This window comes from Alosa alosa, chromosome 23, assembly GCF_017589495.1.
Source record: "Alosa alosa isolate M-15738 ecotype Scorff River chromosome 23, AALO_Geno_1.1, whole genome shotgun sequence".
Classification (NCBI taxonomy): domain Eukaryota; kingdom Metazoa; phylum Chordata; class Actinopteri; order Clupeiformes; family Clupeidae; genus Alosa; species Alosa alosa.
The window spans coordinates 6,501,344-6,519,809 of NC_063211.1; the positions used below are offsets into that span (position 1 = coordinate 6,501,344).

Sequence of the window (18,466 nt, forward strand, 5' to 3'; positions counted from 1 at the left end):
TGATGTGCTTACAGACTCAAGACCATCTGCAGTGAATGGGCATCGAAGCTGTGCAAACAAACCATTCAAGTTAAGAAACAAATACAAAACCAAATCACTATTCACGGTTCCTGGTTTTATTGTTTAAGTTGGGGAGAAAATGACCATTGATTTCCTTTCATTCTTCACATACATACATACATACATACATACATCAACATTAGCAATTACATACGATAATGTCCAGTCAATGCTTCTCAAGATATCAGTACATATGAAAACCTACACGTTTTAAGGTTTCACAAATCTACTGACTGACTCACTGCATATTGTTTACAATGTCGGCTTCCAAAGAAAACTTTATACACAGGAATGATCTGATGTCACATGACAAACAGGCCCAAATCAGACAAGAGTAAACACAACAAAACAATAAATACAAATCAGCAAGCATCTGTCATAAATTGTTATAAAACATGCGTTCAAAAAACTCACATAAAACACTCTGTAGATCTATTACTATACAGAACAAACTGTGACTTCTGTGTGGAAAGGAAAGCTTAATGCTTTAGCAGTCATAGACGTATTTCAGAGGAAATACAGCCAAACAAACTGGAATATCTACACCACCAAGACATCAATAAATTAATTTCTCATTCTCCAACTCTTCAAGTACAACAAGTATCAACAACATTCTATGTGGCTGCAATATCTTTATAATTTTCATTACTTTACACTTATTTAGAATATATTTTGGATTTGGAGGGAAATACCACTATGCACGAGGGGGGAGAAGAGTCACATGAGTGAAGTGGGAAGGAGACAACAACAGGAGAAAACAAAAGCAACATCACCACAGCAAGTAGGATAAGGACATATGGGGTAGTGGGAATGGAGTGCTCAGTCCATGCGGATCTTCTGATTGGTCATCCTGTAGATGATGCTGTCGTAGCCGGGGTCCATGTTCCACAGGCTGTACGCAATGGCGATGACCGCCAGGGCCAGCACGATCATGAGCCACAGCACGATGTTGAAGATCACGGCGTACTCAAAGTTGTACTTGTAGGCCAGATTGTAGGGACTTCCTGGGTTGCTCTGTAGACACAGATCAAACACACATGAGACACGAGCCCTGGAGAGGAAACCACAATGAAGAGACAACGTTCGCAGTATCTACTCACAATCTGCTTTGACTCAAGAATAGAGCGAGACTTCCTGGTAAGAGGCGCTTCGAATGTCTTGACCGTGACGACCTCAACCACTGCATTGTTGCTGTAGACGCCATAGACGCCGTCAGCAAACTGCAACGAAGACAACAGGTGTAGGTAAATACACAAACTAAAATAAACTCCACTGTGAGATCTTTCCTGTCACACACCAAAGTTACATTCAGCGGGAAATCTATGTGCACTCAAGGTTACAGAGGTCGTTTACAAAGGCTACAACAACAGTGCAGGATTTGCCTACATACACTAGGTGGAAATAGCACATAAACGGCAAACAGTGAACTTTAGAGAAATGAGGTTCAGACTGTCGGTTCAGAGTGTCAGATGTTAGTGGACGTGGGAAATTCAAGACGTTAGAGAAATGATGCTCAGAACTGTCAGTTCAGAGTGTCAGTCCTTAGTGGACGTGGGAAATGATGCTCCGACTGTCAGTTCATGTCAGAGTGTTAGATATTAAGGGGACTTTACATTGCTCGCGGCAACACACACAAGACCCCTGGCAGTTGGGTTAGCCCCTTGAGCCGTGGATCTGCCCAAGGTTTCTTCCTTGGTAAGGGAGTTTTTCCTTGCCCCTGTTGCTCTTGGGTGCTCCTTGTTGGTGCCCCCCCCCTTTCTTATGCAGCCCTTGCCACTTAATCTACTAAACCCCTCTTCTACTGCACTTTTACCCCCCCCCCACTTTGCACAAATAGGCTGACACCAGACATAATTTCACTGCATTTTTTACTTCCAGTAACTATATGCATGTGACAATAAACTTCCTTGTATCCTTGTATCCTTGTATCCTTGTATACAGTGACAGAGGTGGGAGTTGGAATTTCCAAGGGGGCTCTATAGACCCTTTCAAAAGAGTTCCATTATCAGCATCATAGTTGGCCCCACAAGGCTTCCATTTTAACATTCCATATGTTATCTTAATGCAGAGGAAGTAGATTGGGAACAAAATAGAACGTTCAAGCATTGTTTTTGTTTTGATTGTTGAAAGGGTCTATATATATTTTTCTATTGCGCATCACGGTTAGGAATTAATAGTAGCCTAATGTTATCCAGGAGTAAGGTAGGGGGTGCTGAAGGACACTGGGTTTCTTTTGCCTGGGCCCCCAAAGTGCCTTGAAACAGCTCTGACTGCATGAAATAGTAACAAATAGAACCTCACACTAAGGGGGCACAAATACTATTTGAAGGGGCACAGCCCCATTTTTGCCCCCTCTTGGCACCAGCTCTGTTGGGTGGTTTGCTTGGACTCTGACAACCACTATTGTGGTTATATTTTTGAATATTCTCTCTCCATGGCTACCAACCATGCCAGATGCTCAACAACACTGTCAAGAAACAAAATCTAGAATATACGCGTAAAAGGAATACCTCATGCTAAGAGGCTATAAGGTTGTGTTTAAAGGACAAATATGGGTCTTATGATTTTATAGTTTGGTTTTTAACTGGCTCTGCTAGTGCTATTCACAAAATATCAGGAGTGAGTCCATTGCATTCAATCATATATTGTCTTTACTACTGGAATATGTGGAATATGTCTTTAAACACTTCATAACTTCATATAAGACTTCAATTTAACCTTAGTTTCAACCAACGTCAAGTTTCTCCAGAGTGCTGCCGTTCACTGAGCGTTTGACTATCACTATCACTGAGTTATCATTCTATGTTGTTTTATGTCTTTTAATCATTACTTTTTAAACTATTTTAATTATTACTGTTTAAACTATTGCCCTTTTATGCTGTTATGTACTATTACCTTGTGTGTTTGAGGTTTTCTTTTTTATTCTTTATTTTTTTTATTCTTTGACTATTGCCCTTCTTAGCTATATGTTTGCTTTTCTTTATGTAAAGCACATTGAATGACCTCTGTGTATGAAATGTGCTTTATAAACATGACTTGACTTGTTTGCTGTGATAGTGTTTGCTAAGCCACAGGTGCCCTGCAGAAGAGCATGTGACATGGTTGAAGAATTAGTGGAGACGGAGTTCTTTTAAACTTTCTGTACCCGTCTTGGATTTTGAGTTTATAGTTGGTCAGCATCACTGTGATACAAATGCTAGGTCTACATACTCTACCAGCTTTCCTTCTGTTCAAAATGGCCCAATATTGACTTTGAATCCTAAAATCAGGTGTTGTGCTTGTTTCCGTGCTTTTTGTTGGTTGGAACTAAAAAAAGATGAAAACACCAATGCGCCTTACGCTGAACAGACTTGTGGTGTTCCACTGAAAAACCACAAGCCTGTTTAGCATATGACAGTTTTTGCACTTTTTTCCCAGTTCCAATCAAGAAGCAAGCACCACACAAAACAAGCGCTACTACACCCACAGGCCTCACTATTCTCAATCTTTAAAGCCATATATACACACAATACCATTGTCAAACCACACATTATGCTACTTCATCCGTTTTGCTCAAGATGCGAAAACTGTCATAGATGCAGAGACCAAATTCCTTGTAAACGCAAGTACACTTGGCCTATAAACCTGATTTACATTTACATCATGTGAATAGTAGTCAACTTGCACCACACTGGCCTAATTGTAAGTAGATGCTGTAACTAGTCTACTCTGAAATTCATGATTAGCAAAAATGATGTGCTTACAGACTCAAGACCATCTGCAGTGAATGGGCATCGAAGCTGTGCAAACAAACCATTCAAGTTAAGAAACAAATACAAAACCAAATCACTATTCACGGTTCCTGGTTTTATTGTTTAAGTTGGGGAGAAAATGACCATTGATTTCCTTTCATTCTTCACATACATACATACATACATCAACATTAGCAATTACATACAATAATGTCCAGTCAATGCTTCTCAAGATATCAGTACATATGAAAACCTACACGTTTTAAGGTTTCACAAATCTACTGACTGACTCACTGCATATTGTTTACAATGTCGGCTTCCAAAGAAAACTTTATACACAGGAATGATCTGATGTCACATGACAAACAGGCCCAAATCAGACAAGAGTAAACACAACAAAACAATAAATACAATCAGCAAGCATCTGTCACACGTGTGCAAACATACGTTCGCAAAACTCACATAAAACACTCTGTAGATCTATTACTATACAGAACAAACTGTGACTTCTGTGTGGAAAGGAAAGCTTAATGCTTTAGCAGTCATAGACGTATTTCAGAGGAAATACAGCCAAACAAACTGGAATATCTACACCACCAAGACATCAATAAATTAATTTCTCATTCTCCAACTCTTCAAGTACAACAAGTATCAACAACATTCTATGTGGCTGCAATATCTTTATAATTTTCATTACTTTACACTTATTTAGAATATATTTTGGATTTGGAGGGAAATACCACTATGCACGAGGGGGGAGAAGAGTCACATGAGTGAAGTGGGAAGGAGACAACAACAGGAGAAAACAAAAGCAACATCACCACAGCAAGTAGGATAAGGACATATGGGGTAGTGGGAATGGAGTGCTCAGTCCATGCGGATCTTCTGATTGGTCATCCTGTAGATGATGCTGTCGTAGCCGGGGTCCATGTTCCACAGGCTGTACGCAATGACGATGACCGCCAGGGCCAGCACGATCATGAGCCACAGCACGATGTTGAAGATCACGGCGTACTCAAAGTTGTACTTGTAGGCCAGATTGTAGGGACTTCCTGGGTTGCTCTGTAGACACAGATCAAACACACATGAGACACGAGCCCTGGAGAGGAAACCACAATGAAGAGACAACATTCGCAGTATCTACTCACAATCTGCTTTGACTCAAGAATAGAGCGAGACTTCCTGGTAAGAGGCGCTTCGAATGTCTTGACCGTGACGACCTCAACCACTGCATTGTTGCTGTAGATGCCATAGACGCCGTCAGCAAACTGCAACGAAGACAACAGGTGTAGGTAAATACACAAACTAAAATAAACTCCACTGTGAGATCTTTCCTGTCACACACCAAAGTTACATTCAGCGGGAAATCTATGTGCACTCAAGGTTACAGAGGTCATTTACAAAGGCTACAACAACAGTGCAGGATTTGCCTACATACACTAGGTGGAAATAGCACATAAACGGCAAACAGTGAACTTTAGAGAAATGAGGTTCAGACTGTCGGTTCAGAGTGTCAGATGTTAGTGGACGTGGGAAATTCAAGACGTTAGAGAAATGATGCTCAGAACTGTCAGTTCAGAGTGTCAGTCCTTAGTGGACGTGGGAAATGATGCTCCGACTGTCAGTTCATGTCAGAGTGTTAGATATTAAGGGGACTTTACATTGCTCGCGGCATGCGATTTTTGTTGTGGTTGCCGCCTGGCTCAAAATACCTATGATTTACAGTGCGCACATGGTTGAACTTCGACTGAGTCAAGAGCGGCAAAGCGCCACCTGCGCAGCGTTTTGCACGACAGGCCAGTTCTTGCGCTCGCAAGCCGTTGAAAATAACGTGTTTCATAGCTTCATAGCACAGCGCTGCCGTTTGCACGTGCAATGTGAACCCCCGCTTCAGCGGACGTGGAGAAATGCAAGTCAGTCGAGGCTCTGCCCCCTTCACCTTCTGCATGACGCTGGCCAGGATGCTGGAGGCATCTTGGAACTGTGGCGAGTCCTGTCCATACCGCCGTCCGATCTCCTCCAGCCCGGAGAGCTCCAACGAGTACAGGTCAGGGGCGTGGTCCTTCGCCAGGTGCCGATGCCTCAGCAGCTGCAACACAGTGACAGGTGTCCACTTACAAACGCATTTCGCTCAGCAGACGGCAGGGGAAAAACAGTGCTGTAATCGAAGAACTCAGAGCCTCAAAAACACGTATAGACCCTTTCAACAATAAAAACAAAAGCAATGCTTGAACATTCTATTTGGTTCCCAATCTACTTCCTCTGCATTAAGATAACATATGGAATGTTAAAACGGAAGCCTTGTGGGGCCAACTATGATGCTGATAATGGAACTCTTGAAAGGGTCTATAAGGACCAAACAATTCATTGAGATGATATTTAAATGATGCTTTCTACAGCGCAACGTTGGCCTGACACTGTTAACGTAGGAAAAGTATTGCTGCTGGACTGTTACAACATGTGACTGACCGCTGATCTAACAGTGTGGTGTGATGTGATGAAAAATGAGAAGTAATACATTAAAGATTTGAGGAACCTTGACTCAGCAGTGCATTGTGGTATTAAGCAATAAGCCCTGAGAGGCCGTAGGTTACACTGATTCCACAACAGCTAAGGGGCGTTGTTAGGCTCGACGCGCTATACTTAGTGCCGTGTGAACTACCAATATTTTACAATAAGTTCTGAAAGTTATCCTACTTTAATCGGAGTAATTCATTTAGGGAATTTAAATTTTAGGTAAGTCGATGAAATTAACTTTAATATAATAAGACTGAGGAACATCACACCTCCACAGGAAATAACACCTGTGCAACCTTGCACCTTTCCCACACTAACCTACATCACTGCAGCTACAATAACACCCATGAACAGTCCATAGGGTTTAGCTCTGGCTGCTAGTTTGCTTATAAATACAGGCACAGTGGACTCACCAGTGCAGAGATGTCATGCAGCACTTGGACCTCAGACAGGAAGAGCAGGTCGGCCTGCAGGGAGGAAAGAGAAATGGCCCACAGTTGAATTATTCTATGTCATGCACATTGAGACCAAAGCAAATTCCTTGTAGGTGAAAACATGTGTGGCAATAAACCTGATTCTGATTCATGTTATATATTCACCCCATTTACATTTGCTTTTTAAATGCCTCTTGGGTGATCCGATCACAAGTGGTCAGTTCTAAATGCAGGTGTAAACGATCTGGTCACTCAAACCACTTGCTGAGGTTGTCTGAGACGCATTTGACTACATATCTTACAACCTGGATATGTGAACAAAGCGATGGGTCTCGGCAAGACACATTCTAAAAACTAATTTTAACAACCCCTTTGACAGCCACATAGAGAATATCTTAGGGGCGGGCTCTCTGACTGAAAACTTTCAAAGCACAACATTGACAATTATATCACTTTGGTGATTGTGGTGAGATCTGGAGGAGGCTTGTTAATTTTAGCTGTCAATGTTGTCATGGATACACAGTGAATCAAGGAAGTAAAAACAAAATCGCTCAGCAAGAAATGTTGAGCTGTGCAGAATGTGCATATAATTGGAAGAATCTCCAAAGAAATGTGTTTGCAAGCCACAACGTCCACTCAACGCCTTCACAACATTAGGGAAAAGCCATCGCTATATATGGGGCACTATAATAACTGATGTCATATTCGAGGCACTATATTAACTGTGATCTGATAAATCTGTAGAATAGATGTAGCTAGGTTCTTTGCGAGTGTAAATTAAAATGGCATATTTACTGTAATGATTCATTTAGCTGTTACTGTGCTCATGATGACAAGGTGTAATGCTGCTTTTTTTTTTATCAAAAGAGGAGAAAATGTTCCACTTCTGTGCCGTTTATCGCTATTTTACCGATGCATCCGCTAAAGAACACAGGAGCGGAGTGTTGGATTTTATCCTCAGCCAACGTGGACGAGACCAATCAGAGGTTTGCCAGAAAATACTCATGTCTTATTGGCGGACAGATTGTCTTAAAATAGACGGAGTTACTAAGACAGTGTGGAGAAGTAAGTGCATGTGAGAACACAAGTGTTAAACTTTAGACTGAATAAGAGGAGCTGTGCAGAAACAGTATTTGAAAGAAGCCCTGTGTAGTGGCGTGGGTTCAATTTTGACAAGTGGACTATCAGGGGATCTTAATCAGTCTGGAGGTTTTAACAGAAAAAAGGTCAGATTCTAAGAAAAAAAGAGCAACCCGTGATTAAGGGCTAGCAACACCTCCTCTGCACTGAGCTAGTCATCGTCTGGTGTGAGTGCAAGTGGAAAATGTTGCATGAAGCTGTGGTTTCCAAGTTGTGTTTCCCCTTGTGGTGAACGTAAGGATGGTGAGGGCCCCACCTCGTTGTTCTTGTTGAGAGAGTTGAGTGGCAGAGAGTTCAGCACGGAACCCTCCTGAGACAGGCGCCCCCGGATCTGCTGAAGGGTGACCGGTAGATCCTCAAACACCGTGTTGGCCATGCCCATCATGTACAACCTCTGAGAAGTGAACACACACACACACACACACACACACACACACAGAATATAATAGATACATATAAAGTGAGTTATATATTCTTCTATGGCGTCGACATGTTTCTCATTCAGGAATTAGTTTTGTGCAACACTATCCACTCAGAGTAAGTGTTTGTATTGGCAGTTGAACCAACTGGTTTCACAATGACACATTTCCCAGGCGTGTGTGGACCCTGTGACTGTGGTCTGTGTGGCTGCACTTACCTCCTCACTAGGTGCAAGCTGCAGCACCACAGGGGTGCTCTCTGCAAACAGGGTGTGGACCGTGTTAGCCACACTGTCCAGTGTGAAGGGCACAGGCTGTAGGTAGATGGATAAGAGCAAGTCTGTGAGAGCTCAATGCAAGTGGATGCACAAAGCCACATGTATAAAAAGATTGATAACTGCATGTTTCTATGTGTAAATACCTAAATGTCAGTTTTATGTCATTGATTTGGTTGGTAAATAAGGGTTACAATGGCATTTCAGTAATAATTCACTTCTTCATATTTAGCATTATTGTAGAACCAACCAACACTATCTCATGTTCATACATTTTCTAGAGGATAAGAGGTTATATTCATACATTTTCTAGAGGATAAGAAGTGATGTTCTTGGGCAGATCCAGAGAGTCCACTCCTCGGACCACCACCAGCACGTTGGCCCTGGGACGCTGGAACAAGGGCCCTGCCTGCAACCCAGGCCAGTCAAGATCCTGAAACACACCAACACACAGTTAATCATCCTCATGATGTCCATAAATAGAATGACACCTCACACTCAGTGGAATTTGTGCAATCTGTCAAATAGGGAAGCTACCTCCTGAACAGAAAACCCCATGGTGAGCGCTACCAAATCCGGAATCTTCTCTCCCGATACCGGCCATTGTCCGTCGCGGAATTGCACATAATCAGGGCTGCGCAGCACTGTCAGCCGGTCTCCCAAAGCTCCTGGTGAAATGAGAAAAGAGAGAACATGAATTTCAGTCTTAATGGAAAAGCAATGTTTAAAACAGTCTGGAATTTCAAAGGCCATCAAGAGAATTATCATGTGGGTGTAAGATACTTTGCTAAGATGACAGATTACGTGGCACTGGGGTGCCAACTGAGTAGGTTATGTGGGGTAGGGGGAGGTTTGGAGGCTTAAATACAATTAGGAATATGTATGCTGTAGATTTATGCTGTTGTTGTGGATGTAATAATCAAATTAGATAGCCAGGTCAATAATAGTGGCGTGATTATCCGGACTGAAGCAAACGACAGTAACACGGAAATGGACGGCAATAATCCAGAATGCCCATTTAAACGTGTATTATATCATGATACAACAGCCTGCATATCATGCGGAGGACATGGTCACATGACACGGTCTTCGACATCCACCACAACCGTGAACCCCACGACATGAATTGTAGGCAATACGCATACCTGAATGCCGCCAGTATGATCACTCATATAGATAGGTCAACGACATAATGTACAGAACAGATTTGGACATTAAAGTTATGGGTCTCTCAGAAAACGATCATCTTAATTTCTGTGATTCGAATGGCTCTGTTAAGTTAATTTCAATACAGCAAGCTAACTAGCTAGCTAGCAGGCTTCATCCTCGGCAGGTCAACAAGATACTGCTTTAAATAGAGTGGGCTAATACAGCCCAAATAAACAACAATCACGAACATTGTGTTGTCACAGAAAACACAAAATCTTACCATTTATTATGCTTGCATAGACAACAAGCAAAATATAAACCGACGGCCGATTCATCCTTAGCAGTTTTCCAAGGGACTGCATTTCCTTGCACGAGTCACCTGACACACAAAACGTCAGTCACGCTATTGTAAACCACGCCCATAAACGCGTCATAAGCAAAGATTGTTAAGGCGGAGCCTTTTGTCATAAGCTCCCGCCCCCACCCTCCCTTGTAGAATGTTTGTCTCCCCCTCATGGGTCGGAAGCTGTAATGCAACCCTCGGAGATAAATCTGGATAAATCCCTTTCTTTGTGGAATTTTTTGCACCGCTTTTTATTGAGGAAACAGAGAAGTCATTTGACACCATATACAGTAAAAGATAGTTTGACACTCACAATGATACATCTTTAAAGCATAATCTTCTAAGACTTTACACATGACAATCAATGGTTTGGAGGGCTTTGTTGTAGGCCTAACATGTTGGTTGTAATTTAGGCCAATTAAATGGCTCTGGGTTTAAGCTACCGTTTTCTCATGTAGAGACCTTATTCATCTTAATTATGTATTTAATTTGCTGGATTTTTTTTAATTATTTTTTTATTTTATTTTTATTTATTTATTTATTTTTTCTGGGTCTATGGACCCAGAGCATCAAGTCCCTTGCTGGCAGATGGCAGATGGGCACACAACCCACAACCTTTCTTGCTACTGCAGGTTAGCCCAGCTCCTTAGCCACTACATTACCACTGCCCCTTCATGAACACTAAAGCAGAGTTTTTTGAGACAGCTGGAGGGCTCTGAATAACACCTCCTTGAGTTAAACAGAAAATACACTGGAATATGCTAAAGAACACTTCCTGAGTTAAACAGAAAATACACTGGAATATGCTAAAGAACACTTCCTGAGTTAAACAGAAAATACACTGGAATATGCTAAAGAACACTTCCTGAGTTAAACAGAAAATACTCTGGAATATGCTAAAGAACACTTCCTGAGTTAAACAGAAAACACTGGATTAAGATGGCAGAATGGCAGAATCCACCATTGGTTTTTCATGCTCTTATTTAATCTGTGCTAGACTCAGAGGTTAAAGTGGGATTTGGCAGGTAAGGGAACCCTAAAATCCAGTGTTGGTGCAACGGGGAAAAATGACTCACCGTTGGACAACATATTGAGTATCGTGGTGTAGCAATACTTTTTGGACAATAATTGCTAGTTTCTTGGTCACCTCTGTACACACAAAAAAATTAACTCACCGTTTATTTTAACACTATCATTGAGTTATATTGTTGGTATGGAAGAATATATTTATTATGAATTTATCTGCGGTGGCGGAACTGCGTTCCTCCCCCCCCACACACACACACTTTAAGCCCTGACTAGACTCCCATAATTCTCAATTCTTTAGTGTCAGTCAACAAAGCCTGGTGAATCTCTCCAGAAATGTGAGCAACACTGGTGTCCTCCATGCTGAGGACTGGGGCTGTTGTGAAAACTAAGGTCTGTTCACATGCGTCATGTAACTGACTTTCACTGCATTGAGTTCCTACTGTTGGGCCTGTATTTCTAATAGGCTACATCTGAAATCTTAGTTTAGACGTCAAATACTGTCGATCAGTGGTGTAGTCTAGTTAGCTGGGTATACTGTGATTAACCCCAATTGTTAATACCCATCTTTGCCTATTTTAGGTGGGTATACTGAGATGGTGATGCTTTTTTATGTGGGTTTACTGTGTAGTCCTGTGTATCACGTAGACTACACCACTGCTAGATATAATATAATGTAGGTGGTTCAGTTTTGAATCATATGACATTAAGTGATATTGTTGCCTATACGTTTCTCAATAGAATATGTAGAATCTAGACGGGCTCATAGAACACCTTTAATAACATGCATCTCCAGGTTGGTAGTTAATATGTTCATGGTTTCTCACTAAGGTTTGCTTTAAAATAGCTTCCTATTGCTGCGAGTATTTATACATTGATGAGGAATCAGGTCTGCTTTTGAGTCAATGTCAACTTCTGGTGTGACACCTATTATTGGGGCAGCTCATCAGTCACGGCAGGTAAGAAGCTGATGCAGATTTTACAAAAGAGTTACAAGGACATCACACGAAACATTGCAGAGTTGAAAGGAAACTAACAGATTTAAAATTATGGATGCAAAACAATTTTCTCATGCTCAACACAGACAAAACCGAAATCCTGCTGATTGGCCCTAAAAGCATCCTCACCAAATCTCCCCGTCTCTCTCTCAACATTGATGACTCATCTGTCCACTCTACCCCTGTTGTTAAAAACCTTGGCATTCAGCTTGACTCCACCCTTAGCTTTGATCCTCATATCAAATCACTCACTAAGATTGCTTTTTTTCACCTCCGTAACATTGCCCACCTCCGACCCTTCCTCTCTGTTAGTGATGCACAGACTTTGGTTCACTCTTTCATTATGTCCTGTTTAGATTACGGCAACTCACTTTTCCTTGGTCTCCCCACTAAAACCCTTCAAAGACTACAATATATTCAAAACTCTGCAGCCAGGCTCCTCACCCATACCAGACGATCAGCACACATCACCCCCATTCTCCATCAACTCAGTTCTATCCCGGATCAAATACAAATTACTACTACTCACCTTCAAAGCCCTCCACAACCTTGCTCCCCGCTACATCTGCGACCTCCTGACCCCTTACACTCCTTCCCGCTCACTCAGATCCTCTGACCAAAACCTATTGACTATCCCCCGCTCCAGACTCTCCACCCTGGGTGGCAGGTCCTTCAGTGCCTTGGCCCCCAAACTCTGGAACTCCCTCCCCCAACCTCTTCATGCCTGTCCTTCTCTTCCTTTCTTCAAAGCACATCTCAAGACCTTTAATGATCACTTCTCCTCCACACCCAACACATAGTTCCATACAGATAACTTGTCTTTGTTGTATTGTTTTGTTTGTTTGTTATTGTGTTTCCCTGCCTTTGTCTCTGTTGTATTGTTTTGTTTGTTTGTTATTGTGTTTCCCTGCCTTCCTACTATGTAAAGCGACCTTGGGTTTGAGAAAGGCGCTATATAAAATAAACTTATTATTATATTATTATTAACAGATGTGAGTGTGGTTTGGTATATGGTACCATCTGAAACCAGCACAATTGGACCAGACTACATGCAATCTGTGCAGTTGGTAGCAAATGTTTGAGCCACTCTGAATGAAATGGAGCGAGAGAAAAATGGGTTTAAGCTACCGTTTTCTCATGTACAGACCTTATGCATCTTAATTATGTATTTAATTTGCTGGATTTTTTTTAAATGTATTTTTTTATTTTATTTTTATTTATTTATTTATTTATTTATTTTTGATCTCAAACGACTTTCAGACATCCCACAGGCCTATGGACCCAGAGCATCAAGTCCCTTGCTGGCAGATGGCAGATGGGCACCAAGCCAAACTTTTGTGGGTACCTATGCAGTTTTAAGGCCAGGTGGTTTCATCCCACACTGGTCTTGGGTATGTGCAGGTTGAAGGCCAGTTTCGGCCAACTGGTTTCATTCCACACTCTGTGGCATGAGAATGTCAAATTTGGCACAATGTCAACAATCAAAAATCAAATGTGGTACTCAAGTAAGTAGAGAATATGTGATAAAAAATCCCCACAAAAACATGAATTTGTATAAATTCTGAAAATCATATATTTTCACATTTTCAAAATAAATCAATGAAATTCAGATGATATGGCTAAAAAAGTTTTTTTATAGGCTGGATTCCACACCTTCCAAGTCCTCCACACCTAGTCACCTCTCACCTGTTTGAAAATATGGAAAGGAAAATATTCTGTAAAGGTTTAAGAACTTTTATTTCAAATTCACTGTAGCAGCACACTCCAGATAGATATACAGTCTTTGGCGACCTCTGGTGGTCATAAATTGTCCAACCCAGAGAAAATCTACAATTTTTTTTTTTGCCACATACATCTCAAGTCCAGCCTTAAAAGATGATAATGTAATATCAACAAGCCTATAAGCTTTGCCAAGACAGAATCACTTTTATAAATGCCTTTAATGCATAAGTTACAAACTATATGTTATGTATGTTTAAAACAGAATGTGTGTGTGAGTGCTGGGTGAATGGGGTAATAGTGGAGTCTATAGCTGGGTGATTATAAGTATAAGTATAATTATAAGTATAAGAATAAGTACATGTATCCCAATCCGTGAATTAGTGAGACACACTCAGTACACAGTGAACACACAGTGAGGTGAAGCACACACTAATCCCGGCGCATTGAGCTGCCTGCAACAACAGCGGCGCTCGGGGAGCAGTGAGGGGTTAGGTGCCTTGCTCAAGGGCACTTCAGCCATTCCTACTGGTCAGGGTTCGAACTGCCCTACAGTAGGCCACGGCTGCCTTACGATTGGGATTGGGGTAATAGTGCGTCTGTTGCTGGGTGACTGGGGTAATAGTGAGTCTGTAGCTGGGTGATTGGAGTCTGTAGCTGGGTGATTGGGGTATAATAGTTAGTCTGTAGCTGGGTGATTGGGGTATTAGTGGAGTCTGTAGCTGGGTGAGTTGTAACGTTGAGCTCAGTTGTAACGTAAATTGGCACTACGTTGGAGTTTACGAGTATCTGAGCTTAGTTGTAACGCAAAGTGGCACTATTGGAGTTTACAAGCTACTAAAATTGAACGGGTTGCACCACGCAAAATAACTTTATCATAACACTAAGGCCTAAGCTACACCAGGCAGGTAACTGAAGTGGTCCGTTCGTGTAGTGTAGCTAACCCAGACATGATAGTGGCGCGTACGTTTGAAAAAAATAGACCATTCTTCAAAAATGGATTTTACGCATCGCAAACGGAATGCTTCAGTTACGCGCCTAGTGTAGCTTCCCTGTAAGCTATAACTTAAATTGTACGCATCCCTCTCCCTAGGCGTGAGGGCTGTTAAGTGAATCCATTCCAAGCCATGGAGGCCAATTGGGCGGCGCGTATGTCCTGTTTCCGTGGGGCTAAGAGGATGAGAGTTGCAGGCTCCCCCTGGACACAGACGTAACTCCCAACAAAATCTGGAACCCATTTTAGAGCTTAGGTGGACTGAGAGAATGCAGATGATGTGTCTTGTCCAAGGGCACAACCTGCAACATCAAATCATCATCTGGGACTTGAACCAGCGATTTTAAGATTGCCAGCCTAATCCCTTACACCACTTAGCTACACACTCTGCAATCAGGGCTGTAGTGGAGGCTAAACAGAATTAAACACAGTTTATCCACCTCTTATTAGAGTTTATCCACCTCTTAAAAGAGTTTATTTCTCCAATTGCAGCTTTTAACATTCATAAATCACACTGTATTATCCACATCCCAGTGTAAACTCTAGGAACCATTTAATACCACTGGTATTGTTATAAACATGGACAATAACCTCCACCATCTTCTGATTGCCTTTTTTAAAAAATCACATACCGCATGGCACAGTCCACCTTATGCATTCATTATACGGGTTATATATATGTGGTCATTTCCTCTGTCGCACAACAAATTTCAGCCTCATGCAGGCAGCTCCTAGCCTGGCTCCTAGCCTGGTAATCTAGAAAGATTAAGTATAAGTATATACTCTTTTGATCCCGTGAGGGAAATTTGGTCTGCATTTATCCCAATCCGTGAATTAGTGAAACATACTCAGCACACAGTGAACACACAGTGAGGTGAAGCACACACTAATCCCGGCGCAGTGAGCTACCTGCAACAACAGCAGCGCTCGGTGAGCAGTGAGGGGTTAGGTGCCTTGCTCAAGGCTGTGCCTACTGGTCGGGGTTTGAACCGGCAACGCTCCGATTACAAGTCCGAAGCGCAAACCAGTAGGCCACGGCTGCCCCAGGGTCTGGCCATGACTAATGTAATGGCCCAACTCGAGGGGCGGCACCAAGCATACATTTGAAAATCTCACTGCATGCAATTGGATAATACTACGACCTAGCCTGGGTGTTCCCATGCTGCCTTGCGCGCGATTTGATTCACGCTGCTAAGGCAGCCTGGAGACCATGGAGCAAATTTTCGCCTGAGATAGGGAACCAATCACAGAAGGGGACCACAGGGGGGAAAGCAAGACGATGATGAGCTATGGACAGATGCATTTGATAGACATCCGTGGCACCCAATAAACGGATCCGGGCATTTTTTTCAAATACGAGAAAATGAACGTTTGGTTCCCAGACCACGTCTCATTGAGATGTGGTGGTGCTAGCCAGGCTAACTACGACCAGTGTTTACTGACTGATTCTGGAATTTCGACGCATTGGATAACACTAGGACCAATGTTTACTGACTGATTCGTTGCAGCGCTGTCGTCATCTGCTTAGCTCGCCTCTGGCCCGCCTATATCAGATACACTGATGTGATTGGTTCCTCTCGATGCAAGGGGTAAAAGTAACGTTTATCATTACTCATTGCAGAGACAATTCAAATTGTGCTCTCGCGAGAACTCTGTTGTTGAGTAACCTGTTGATGTGTTGAATAACTTGGTGAGGTGTTTAGTAACCTGGTGATATGTTGAGTTATCTTGTGATGGTCTGAGTAACCTGGTGATGTGGTGAGTAACCATGGGTAGGGCAGCCGTGGCCTACTGGTTAGGGCTTTGGGCTTGTAACAGAAGGGTTGCCGGTACGATCTCCTACCCAGTAGGAAAAATGTGGGTGGGGAAGTGGTTGAGCATGGCTATCCCATGCCCACATCCACGGCTGAAGTGCCCTTGAGCAAACCCCTCACTGCTCCCCGAGCGCCGCTGTAGCAGGCAGCTCACTGCTCCGAGTTAGTGTGTGCTTCGCTTCACTGTGTGCTCACTGTGTGCAAATTGGGATAAATGCAGAGACCAAATTTCCCTCATGGGATCAAAAGAGTATATACATACTTATACTTACACTTATACTTATACTTACCCTGGTGATGCGCTGAGTATCCTGGTGAGGTGTTGAGTATCCTGGTGAGGTGTTGAGTATCCTGGTGAGGTGTTGAGTAACCTGGTGATGTGTTGAGTATCCTGGTGAGGTGTTGAGTAACCTGGTGATGCGCTGAGTAACCTGGTGATGCGCTGAGTAACCTGGTGATGTGTTGAGTATCCTGGTGATGTGTTGAGTATCCTGGTGAGGTGTTGAGTAACCTGGTGATGCGCTGAGTAACCTGGTGATGTGTTGAGTATCCTGGTGAGGTGTTGAGTACCCTGGTGATGCGCTGAGTAACCTGGTGATGTGTTGAGTATCCTGGTGAGGTGTTGAGTATCCTGGTGACGTGTGGAGTAACCTGGTGATGTGTTGCATAACCTGGTGATGTATTGAGTATCCTGGTGAGGTGCTGAGTAACCTGGTGACGTGTGGAGTAACCTGGTGATGTGTTGCATAACCTGGTGATGTGTTGAGTATCCTGGTGATGTGTTGAGTATCCTGGTGACGTGTGGAGTAACCTGGTGATGTGTTGCATAACCTGGTGATGTGTTGAGTATTCTGGTGAGGTGTTGAGTAACCTGGTGACGTGTGGAGTAACCTGGTGATGTGTTGCATAACCTGGTGATGTGTTGAGTATCCTGGTGAGGTGTTGAGTAACCTGGTGACGTGTGGAGTAACCTGGTGAGGTGAGTAACCTGGAGATATAGAAAATCAAGTTCCAGAAGGTTTGATAGATAAATAGGTACTTTATTGATCCCCAAGGGGAAATTCAAGGTCTCAGTAGCATACAGACATCACACAAAACATGCACTTACAGCAGAAAAAGTAATATAAGTATATACATATAAAAAACTCGGTAACACTTTACTTGACAGACATAAGAGTGACATAACACTGTCGTGAACACATGACACTGTCCTGCATGAACCCTAACCCTATTCCTAACCCTAACTCTAGCCCTAAACCTAACCCTAATCCTAATCTCTAACTCTAACCCTAATCCTAATCCTAACCCTAACTTGTTATGACAAAAACCGAATGACACTTAATGACAGAAGCGTTATGTCATAAACGTTTATGACTTGTTTATGATACGTTCATGACAGTGGCATGTCACTCTTATGTCGATACTGTCAAGTAAAGTGTAACCAAAAACTCCACTGTACAATAGAGACAGTAGATAAAGTAGTAAAATACTAAATACTAAATATACTATATAAACTAAATCAAATATCCACATAGTGTGCTTAAGGATGATCAAGCATGAGGCGCTTGCAGTGACAGGGCAGGGACTGAGCCTGTAAGTCTCTGTGCATGGTAAGGTGCTCTATGAGAGTGAGTGTCATGGTGATGGTGCAAATAAGTAAGTCCAACAGTGCAACAGTACAAGAATAAAGTCTAGAGACCAGCATAAAATAAATATGGACATATAAAGAGAATAATGTATAATGTAGAGAAGGTAATATAAAAAAAAACTATATATATAAAGTGTAACCTTTTTTTTAAAGGCGCGTGTCTACATTGAGTATCTCTCTGGAGTCAACATGACAACTC

The 18,466-nt window shown here is 42.3% G+C and overlaps 1 protein-coding gene across 2 annotated transcripts; it reads right to left on the minus strand.

The window, feature by feature from the left end:
• Positions 1-471: 471 nt before the first annotated feature.
• atp6ap2 (ATPase H+ transporting accessory protein 2) lies at positions 472-10,138 on the minus strand. 2 transcript variants are annotated; one of them, XM_048235452.1, is made up of 9 exons: positions 10,006-10,138; positions 9,114-9,244; positions 8,881-9,009; positions 8,520-8,615; positions 8,139-8,276; positions 6,722-6,775; positions 5,731-5,880; positions 1,161-1,280; positions 472-1,074 (listed from the first exon to the last, which is right to left on the minus strand). In XM_048235452.1, the coding sequence occupies exons 1-9, from the start codon at positions 10,085-10,087 to the stop codon at positions 880-882; spliced, it is 1,095 nt and encodes a 364-aa protein (XP_048091409.1). In that variant the 5' UTR covers positions 10,088-10,138; the 3' UTR covers positions 472-879. The 2 variants fall into 2 exon arrangements, with proteins under 2 accessions (XP_048091409.1, XP_048091408.1); XM_048235451.1 differs by lacking the exons at positions 472-1,074; positions 1,161-1,280 and adding exons at positions 3,886-4,853; positions 4,940-5,059.
• Positions 10,139-18,466: the final 8,328 nt, after the last annotated feature.